This window comes from Quercus lobata, chromosome 2 (genome assembly GCF_001633185.2).
Source record: "Quercus lobata isolate SW786 chromosome 2, ValleyOak3.0 Primary Assembly, whole genome shotgun sequence".
NCBI classification, from domain to species: Eukaryota; Viridiplantae; Streptophyta; class Magnoliopsida; order Fagales; family Fagaceae; genus Quercus; species Quercus lobata.
In genome coordinates this window covers 76552436-76563110 of record NC_044905.1, presented here as the reverse complement: position 1 = coordinate 76563110, position 10675 = coordinate 76552436, and the positions used below count along the sequence as shown (strand labels likewise).

General features: G+C 34.1%; 2 protein-coding genes across 2 annotated transcripts; one reads left to right on the top strand and one right to left on the bottom strand.

Moving 5' to 3' along the window:
* Window positions 1–261: 261 nt before the first annotated feature.
* LOC115971082 lies at window positions 262–738 on the bottom strand. The gene has a single exon (XM_031090769.1). The coding sequence runs from the start codon at window positions 736–738 to the stop codon at window positions 262–264; it is 477 nt and encodes a 158-aa protein (XP_030946629.1).
* A 3291-nt stretch (window positions 739–4029) lies between these two features.
* Window positions 4030–9361, top strand: LOC115978280 (2-methylene-furan-3-one reductase-like). The gene is made up of 4 exons (XM_031100303.1): window positions 4030–4347; window positions 8033–8356; window positions 8568–8727; window positions 9041–9361. Exons 1-4 carry the CDS (start codon window positions 4129–4131, stop codon window positions 9304–9306), a joined length of 969 nt encoding a protein of 322 aa, XP_030956163.1. The 5' UTR covers window positions 4030–4128; the 3' UTR covers window positions 9307–9361.
* Window positions 9362–10675: the final 1314 nt, after the last annotated feature.

Here is a 10675-nt window from a genome sequence, read left to right as displayed (position 1 = left end):
CTGGACCAGCTGGTCCAAATGGTCCCACAAATTCCTGTAGTCTTCCGTAGTGTGCCACTAGTCCTGATGATATTGGTAATAAAGACTCTGGTTGCGTCTCAAGGGGTTTTCGACCATCTTGTTTGGCCATTTAAAGAATGGCTTGTTCTTAATCTTCTTTAGAACCTGATGCACTGGTTCTCGGAATATTGCATTAACAATCTGGGTGTTGGTAGACCCTGATTGTCCAGCAAAATCTCTCCGGGGCCGGTTGTTATTGAATCAGTCCAACCTGAAATCCCTCCTCTCATGAGGGATAACCTTAGCCTTTCCTTTACCCAGTTGTTGGTCTTCCTCAAGCCTTTTATACTTGTCAATACTATCCATAAGCTGGCGTAGGCTGGTGACTGGTTTTCCTGTTAGAGACTTCCTTAAGCCATGCTCAGTTGGGAGGCTACTCTTGAAGGTACTGATGGCGACGTCCTCAAAGTTATCCTCTATCTCATTGTGCATCTCCCAATACCTGTCCAAATATGTTTTCAGGGTCTCCCCTTCTCGCATGGACAAAGACAGTAGGGAGTCTAAGGGCCGAGGGACCCTGGTACACGTGATAAAATGGGAGCCAAATGCTTGAGTGAGCTCCTTGAAGGAATTTATTGAACCCGTCCTCAAGCCGCCAAACCATCTCATCGCCACGGGTCCCAAACTAGATGGGAACACTTTACACATCAAGACTTCATCCTTAGAATAGACAGCCATTCTCTGATTGAAATGGCTCACATGTTCCACCGAGTCTGTTCACCCATTGTAGATGATGAATGTTGGCTGATGGAAACATCGAGGAGGAGCTGCCCTTTCGATCCTATGCGTGAAGGGCGACTTGGCAATCTGGTTCAAAGCTTTGCTCATCGCATTATTTTCCAATCCTCTATGAATGGGGTTTTTGCATCGGCGTTCACTATGGTGCTCCTCTTCATATGAGAAGGATTCGCTAGGAGGAGTCCTTGATTTACGTCGATACCCGCTATCCTTCTCATCGTCGGAAGAGGAATCAAATGGGGTGGGACTTCATTTTCGTTGTGCCTGGCGTAACTTCTTCTTAAGTTGGTCGATTTCCCTTTGCATGGCTTTATTGTGTTGTTCTTGAGAGACGTGACTCCCAACTCGAGAGTGGCTTTTGCTTGTGTGCATAACGTGCGCACTACCCTCCTGATCTCTCCTACGCTCAAGGTTGGCGAAAAAGGATTTTCACGTTGAGATGCTATGGATTCTGCCTGATGTGAGTCTGAATTTGCTATAGTTAACCGTTGCTTTCACTATTACACATGTTCTTTCCATAGACGGTGCCAATTGTAGAGTCCCGATTTGTGGCCCAAGCTCAAAGTGTATGGGATCTCGGTCCAATGAGCCCAATACAATAAATTTGTAAAGAGTGGGTTAAAGAACTAAACTCTAATGAGTTGAACAATGGTTAGTATTGAACTAAACGACAATCAAGCACAAATAAGAGGTATTGATATCAATGGACTTTCAGTCTGAGGATGTCACAATTATATATATTGATCACAGTTGGATACAGAGACAATTTAGATTGCTATGGTGTTCTCTCTCTATTTTTACGATCCTCCCACCATGAAGAGTCTTTCACCCTTATATATCCTCTTTTGGACCATCTTCACCATACACTTGTTGATCATCCGAGTCCTTACTTGAGTACTTGTCCCATCAGACACCCCCTCTGGTTTTCTGTGAGTTGTGGTAGCCAAGGTAGTACTGTTCAGAGGTCTTCTCCACATAAATGCGGTCAAAAAAGTAGTTGCAGTGCATTTAATGCGGTAGTGGCAGCTTTCTCTTAGATATTTTTAGGTTTTCTTCATTCTCGTATGTTCATGAGGCATGTCTCTATCATTGGAGCTTCTTGGAGGATTACGCTAATTGATGGAGTATATATTGTGAACTATATTCATCATATTCAAGGAGGAGTTCCTTCTCGGACAACCTTTCACTTGTTCCCCACCTTTGAGACTTCAATTGGGAACATTTACTAACTATTTGCTCCCCCTCGGACCTATCAATGTCATTGGATAAGGCTCAAGGCCTAATATACTATTTTGGGCCCTTGTCCCTACAATGCCCACGCAAAAAATATTTTGACTTCGGCATCTTTAATTTTAAGGACGGAAAATGTTTTCCATCCAAAACTCATTATTTTCCTTTGACTAGGCTACTAATCTTTTTTGTTGACCTAAGTTTTCTATCATACTAAATACCAAAAAATATTTATATTAAAAAAAATCATTTTTCCTTGAAGGAAACAAACACGTGACAATTTTAACTTCATCAGTGTCTTTGACATTGTCCTCAGTTGGCAAACAACAGATAAGATTTGAAAAGGCACTAAGGGTACGTTTGGATACCACTTATTTTGCTAAAAACTAAAAACTAAAAACAATAAAAAAATAATTTTTGGTTATTGTTCACACTCACAAAACACTGTTCATTTGCCTTAATACACTGTTCATGAGACATGAATAGTGCAAGAGGCGCTGGTCAAAAAAAAAAAAAAAAGGCAAAAACCCCAGATGCTGAAATACAATCAGCTATCCAAACGCATACTAAAATGGATGTCGTCCAACAATTTATGATAAAAATGACATAATACGGCCAAGAAGAATATTAATACTTGTTGTTTACAAATCATTGTGACCATGGTTATAAAGATCGTTAAAATTTATGAATCTGATGGGATATGGTTATTATTTCAAGTCCAATCCAAAATTTGAAAATTTTGAACTCATAGCAAATTACAATTTTTAAAGTCTTTGGAGCTCGTTGCAAACTATAATTTTTTATGTTTTTTAAATAAAAAAAAAATGCATTGCAAATTATGTGTTAATTATATATGTGTGTGCGCTTTTCATTTGGCTAACTTCGATGTAATTATTTACTGAATTGTCAAACTCACCCCATTTCTACCATTTCAGTCTTAGATTATGAGGAACAACAAATTTTGGAGCTTTTGCTTAGGCTGTGCGCTTGAGAAGAGTTTAAGAATTTTAATTTTTAGTATTTAGTGTTTTGTTGTTATATATTATTGTTTTATGCTCTTTATCTTTGATTTTTTTTTTTTTCATTTATACTTTAGAGATTTTTGGTAATTTAATTATTGAAGTTAGTTTTGGATTTTATTTTGTGTAATATTCTTTGAGGATAGTTGCTAATCAATAAGAAAGCCTTACATGCTTGTACTGTGAAACTTTGTTAGTGTGGCTCTGTTGTCATATGGCTTGCTCATACCTTGGGCTTGGGGTGTGACATGGTCTCATCTCATACACTAATTTCTCCTAATTGAGACTCACTCGCAAATCACATGATTTCCTTCGTTGGGGTGACAAGTTAAGTCATAATTTCCTCAAAAAAAAAAAGTCATAATTTCCTCCAAGATCTCTATAAACTCTCAAAGTTAGTAGATTTCTCACTTACCTTAGATTTGATAAGGTACTGGTCTTTATATAGGAGATCTTGTGGCTTGAGCGATAGCCTTAGTAAGGCTCGTGTGGTATACGTGATATTATTTATTGCTGTCATGTGACGTGGAATCGATGAGCTTACACTGGAGACTCATTTTTTTGTTCAGCAAAAAAAAAAAAAAAAAAAAAAAAAAAAAAAAAAAAAAAAAAAAAAGAAAAAGAAAAAGAAAAAGAAAGAAAGAATGGGTCTCATTGATTTGTGCCACTCCTCATGGGAGACATGTTACATCAGTAGAGGAAGTGAGAGCGAGTTTTGGGGAATTCACTCCCAAATTCTAAAGCAGTGGACTTGTATGGTAAATCCCAATTTTGATGAACGTAGCTAAAAATTACTAAGTTTTGAGTAAAAATCACTATGGACGAGCCACTTGTTTGGACGTTCTCAATTCGTGTAAATAATCTCATGGACAATAGCTCATTTTTATTTCCTTATCAAGTCTCAAATTGACCGAGTCTTGTGGTTTGCTAATTCAAGGTGTATCAATAAGTATCATCATCAAGCAAAGATGCTATTCAGAAAATCACCATTTGAGTGTCACTACTAAGCCATCTCTTCTCTTCGTAACACAGACCCAACTCCTTCTCTTTCTCCCTGCAAGTTTCTTTAGCATACAATACAATGGCAGCTCCTTCAACTGCTTCAATACCCTCTAAAAATAAGGCTTGGGTCTACTCTGAATATGGAAATCCTATTGATGTTTTGAAGCTGGATTCAAATGTAACCTTGCCAGAAGTGAAGGAAGACCAAGTACTGGTCAAGGTTGTTGCTGCATCTCTTAACCCTGTCGATTCTAAGAGGATGCTTGGGTATTTCAAGGAAACTGACTCTCCTTTACCAGTAAGACCTTCTTCCCAATCTCTCTCTTATTTCAGAAGTTTATGAATACATTTTTTGTTGGTGTTATCATCTCTTTTATGAAGATTTTCATCAACGCTGTCTGAATTGTCTCCATTTTAACGTATATAATTCTCAAAAGATATATATATATATATATATATGTTAATGGTAGTTCTATTTTTTTATTTTTTTTCAAGAGGTCATTAAAAAGCTTAAATTATACAAAATCTAATAAAAAGATAATTTCAGATATTGACAAAAAAAAAAAAGCAAATAAATAAAGTTTTATAATTTCCTTTTATGTGATTTCATATTTTGAAATCGTTGTGTACGTAATATAGTCATACTATCAATGTTGCATTTTATGACCATCCTGTGTTCAACATGGAGCCATCACTGATGTTATATATTATATGGTATCATGGATGTGTACAGTGCTTAAATGTGATTGTCTCCATTTTGCATTTCATTTTTTAAAGTTAACTAATTTTTTCGGAACTTGTGTGTGAATTATGTATGAACTTTAACTACATTCTAGGTGGTTTTGTATAATGCACTTCATAAAGTTTCTCTTGATCATAATTAGCTTGATTTAATTAAGAAAGAGGTAACCAAAAGTCTTGCAACTCAATTGGTTTGCACTTTCTGATATTTCTAATAAAGATATTCAAGATTTAACCTCAATCCCCTATTATCAAATTATAAAAAAAAAAAAAAAAAATTGAGAAAGGGTTGGAATCTACAAAGAAAACAAAAGAAAAACAACATAATAAGTTTTGAGGAGTAAAAATCTTTAATTGACCAAATTAAAAAAAAATTGGCGAATAAATTTTGTACTTATTATATATATAGTGATATAAAATAATTATAAACCTAATTCAAGATGCAAGTGAAGTATTTCGTAAACCAATAAGTATAAACAAAAAATGTTTATCAAATTTAATAAAGTGCCAATCCACATCCACAACTAGACCTAGCATATCAACTTGATTCAGAGGTACTCGAGCTAAAGATTGCTTAATGGGGGGGGCTGTGGGTTCTCGTTGTCAAAACCTGACAAGCCCAAGTCGAGTGGCAGATCTCCCATTTGGAATCTCGATGAATTCGACTCGTTTGAAATTGCAAGTGCTACACCTAAACTTTGTCGTTCTTTGCTTGAGCTTTGTCGTGTGCTGTCGTTAGTTGATCAAGCTTTGCTTAAGAGATTTGATGGAAATAATGTTAATGGCCATGTTGATGTAAAACCAGAGTCTAAAATGACCAGTGGACACGCTAGCTAGGATTAAAAAAAATATTGGGCACTTTTACAAAAACAAAAAACATTAAAAGTTAGGTACAAAAGGAAATAAAATATAAACATTGAATATTTCCATCTAAAATTGTAGCCTATGCGTTTGTAGAGAAATAAGATCATTAAGTGTCAAATATGAATTGAAGATTATCAATAAAAAAAAAAAATGAATTGAAGTTCTTAATAAGTTTCCTTTTAATATGGACAACCAAATTGTTTGTAAGAAACTCAACTTAGAGATTTGAAATGATATGTTTGAGAATTGAAGTTTCAACAAGAGAATGAAAAAGTTGCTTTCTAAATTGTTGACATATTTTATTTTTAAATAAATGTATCAATAGTTCTTAACTTGGTTATACCTTAATTTTAAAAATTAAATAACAATAGCGATTAATAATAACAATCCTAATTCTTGGTAATATTACTGCAGTTAATATTAATATTAATAATATTAAATTAAATTTAAAAAATTGTGAATTTAACATAAATATATTAAAGTAATAAAATTATTCTGAATGAAGTCAAATATGAATAATAAATTAATAATTAAGAATTAATTATATATTAAAAATAATTATAAATTTCACCTATAAGGAGACTAAATTTTTTTTTAGTGATACGAAAGCTGAAGAAACTTATATATTCTTGCTATGGTTTGATACGAAGACAACCATGACATGAATGATATATTGCAGGACTTCACCAATGATCACATCTTGGAAAAGTTAAATGCGAAAGGAATACAATCCTGCCATTTCAGTTAAAGCATAGTATAAAAGAAAAATGTCGATTTTTATTTGACATTTTGGATGAGGAGTCGAGAGGGACTAGGAGAAGCTAGTCTTATCTAAATATTTTGACCGATTGGACATAAAGTTAAAAGTTGAAATAAGACTGTAAATTGAGGACCATCATAGATGAAGTTTCAAGAGACAATTTTGAGGGCTGCAAGTTTCAAATATTAGAAACTCCCTCTACAAGCTTACATGTTTAAGAAGAAATTCCAAGCCAATAATTAATATTGCTTGTTGGATTGCTTTTTGTAAGTGGGATGGGCTGAGGTTCCTACACCTCTCTTCTTTCCTTGATTGGGTCTCCTCTCCTCGGGCTCGAGAGATGATCTCGAGCTCTCTCTCTCTCTTTCTGTTTGATTTATAATATTCTTTTTAACAAATTTTTTTTTTAAAAAAAAAAATTAAAAGAAGGTTACATGCTAGGAAGCACTTGCATGAATATTGGTGCAGGTGTTGGTGTGGTGTGGCGACATGACAATTTTTGAAAAAGTAGGACATGGATGCGGTGGAATATGTTTATTAATTAATTATTAAATATATTTTTATTTTTATTTTTTATATGTTGTTAAACATTTTTTTTCTTCATATAATGTTAAATATATACATCAATTTAAGAGTAATAATAGATAATAAAGTGAGTATATAACTATTAAATGATGTTCCGAAATTAGAATATAAAATTGAAAAAATAACGGCACAAGTTAAAATAATAGTATAGACTTAATAAGTTTGGGAGTTCCCAAGCCTAGTCACATGCCTAAGCCCACAAAACTAAAAAGAATAGATACGTGGTAAACACTAAACAAGTAGAGAAAACAAAAGCAACGTTTCGAAAAATAAAAATAAAAAAAAGCAACAAAGAAGAATCGCTAATAATTTTTTAGTTCAACCGTCAGTTTGAATGTATATGTTCAAAATTCAAATCCCTCCTCCTATTGTAAATAATCTCAAAAAAAGAAAAAAGAAAAGAAAAGAAAAAACAACTAACCCAAAAGAAAAGAAAAGGTCCTATGGCCAACTATATATTATTCAAACAGCCCATGGGCCTTTAGGCCCTTGACAAAGCAAGCCAAATCCCCAAATGCCCAAATAATTGATGAAGAATAAAGTACATCAAACTAAATCTGGAAGCCCAATTCATTCAGTATCTCTACCGCTCAGACTGGAAAAGAAGAAGAAGAAGAAGAAGAAGAAAAGGAAGATGAAGGACCGGAGGTGAAGAAGAAGAAGATCTGAGGTGTCCCGGCCATATAAGATTTAAAAAAAATTGTGTGGGACGCGCGTGTAGCTGCATCCCCGCGGTGTTCGACCCAGCTACACTTTAGCCACACCCGTGCTTCCCAGATTACAAGATCTTCCTATGTGTTCATTGCCTTGATACCGTCCATGGCAAGGAATTAATTTAATTTTTTTCCTTTTTAATAAGTGGAGGGGGGTTTGAATATTTTAATATCACCAATGGGTTCAAAATCTACTAGCGCATGAATCACTTACTAATTTATAAAAATCTTAATATCAATGACTATATATATATTTTTTAAATTTTATTTTTATTAGTAAGATTATCATTTCTCCTTATTGTTGTTATTATTTTGTATAGATTGTTGCTGGCTATGATGTAGCTGGAGTAGTGGTAAAAGTGGGAAGCCAAGTGAAGAATTTCAAGGAAGGAGATGAAGTATACGGAGACCTCAATGAAAAAGCTTTAGACCACCCAAAAAGCTATGGCACTTTGGCCGAGTACACTGCTGTTGAAGAGAGACTATTGGCTCTGAAACCCAAAAATCTAAGTTTTGTTGAAGCTGCTAGCCTTCCCCTGGCCATTGAGACTGCCTATGAAGGCCTTGAACGAACTGAATTCTCTGCAGGTAAATCCATCCTTGTATTGGGTGGTGCTGGTGGAGTTGGAACACACATTATTCAGGTATATTCTTGACTCTCATTGATACACCAATGCCCTCATGTTAGTCTTTTCATCCCTATTGTGAGTTTAGTATTTAAAAGTTTTTTGTTCTCACTGTATCCCAGAATCATCATTAATGTTCAATATAAATTTGTGGCCTCATACATACTCATCTATCTCAGATATGATAATCCTTGTATGCCTTTTTTTATTTTTTTGACGTCTGGGGCAGCTAGCAAAGCATGTTTTTGGTGCATCCAAGGTAGCAGCTACTTCAAGCACTGGGAAACTGGAGCTATTGAAGAGTTTGGGAGCTGATTTGGCCATTGATTATACCAAAGAAAACTTTGAAGACCTTCCAGAGAAATTTGATGTCGTATATGATGCAGTTGGTAAGATTTTGAATTTGTTTTCATTTCATCATAAGCCTAATTTGGTCAATGAATTCTATACTTAGAATTGGGTCTTGTGGGGGGTGTCCTTTGACAATAATCAATAATCAACCTAAACAATTGTTAAACTTGTGGCCTTTTTGCGTCTAACTATGTGTTTAAATTGATTTCCATTTCTAAAACAAAAGGTTGGTGAAATTGCTCATGATATTTATTTGTGCATTACCTGCCAATCTAATTGTATTTTTCTATTCAACGTGTAATGATTACTCGTAATATGTCGAAGACTAATTTTTGTTGTACACAAAAACAGGGCAGACTGATAAGGCAGTCAAGGCAGTGAAAAAGGACGGGCATGTTGTGACAATAGTAGGCCCTGTAATTCCACCAGCAACTATGTTTGTGCTCACTTCTAAAGGGTCTATCTTGGAGAAATTGAAACCTTACCTGGAAAGTGGGAAGGTCAAGCCAGTGATTGACCCCAAAAGTCCGTTTCCATTTTCAAAGACCGTTGAAGCATTTTCCTATCTTAACACCAACAGAGCCACCGGAAAAGTGGTCGTATATCCAATCCCATGAGAAATAACATCTAGTTTCAGCAATATATGTAACCAATATATCCTTGCTTATGCATTAGGTATCATGTAAAAATGGGTGTGGACATATATTGCTACATGTTTGAGATGTTCTACTTTGCATTCCTACTGTATGTGTTGGATTTTAGTTGGAAATGAATAAAGATGAGAACAAGAACAAGAAGAAAGTAATTTATTTAGAATGGTGTTTGTTTGGGTCCAAAGTACCTCCTAGTGCATTTTACTTCGACCAAAACATAAAGCAGCACTCAAAACCTTTACATTCCCGTTCCTACAAGCAAGCAAAACCTTTACACAGAGTAGTGGGAGTGTTTTTTGTCTTTGTTTTTGTTTTGTTTTGTTTTTATTTTTATAAACTTTAATCTTTATTGAAAGCTACAAAAACACAAAAACTAACAAGAACAGCAGTTACAAACATCCGCTAAGGCAACTGGCAGACTGTGATTATGAAAGCAGAAAGACTTAAAAGAAAGAAGACACAATCTGGCTGCTTTATGAGCAGCAATGTTCCATAACCCAACGGAAAGAACAAGAACTCTTTCAAATTTAAAATATTGCATACGATATTACTAATGGACCAATCGGTAATGGATTCGGCAGAGAGGGATCCAATTACTACTAAAAAGAGTAATGTTAGTTATATTAAAAATTTTACTAAATAAACCTTAAAAATTGATAAGCCACAAATCACAAAATAGAATTACATACATTTTTTTTTTTAATGTTTATTGACATGTCAACAATCACTTTCATCAACTGGTAAATTTGTAACTTATAAAAAAAAAAAAAACTGGTAAATTTGAAAGCTTTATTGTAATAAAATTGGTAGTGCGTAGTTTAAGTTTTTTTATTTTTTATTTATTTTTAATTTAAAAACAATTTCTTTTATGCAAACAATTTCTCATTTAGTCCTTTGTCTTTAATATTTTTGTCAAATTGTTCATCATGTCCTTTATTGTTGTTAAGTCCAGTAAAAAGACGCTTTTATCACATATGTGAATTGCATCTATATTAGAAAGCCACAATGAAATAATTTAAGGACTAAATTTTGGGGTGCCAAATAAACATTACAAATTAATCTTCAACTACGGTATTGTTGATAGCAAAAAATTTGTAATTTATGGACTGCATTGCAAATAATCACATATTTTAAGGTGTAAATCTTTTTTGTTTAAGATAAAAGTTAAATCACAGGCTCTGTTGTAGATTTTATATTTGGTAAAATGCTCAAACATAATATAACACGCAATAAAAACATAAAATATGGTTGTTTCATATACATGATACATGGATTTTTTTTTTTTTTGGGGGGGGGGGGGGGGCGTAATACATCTAATATTCTTAATTTCTTA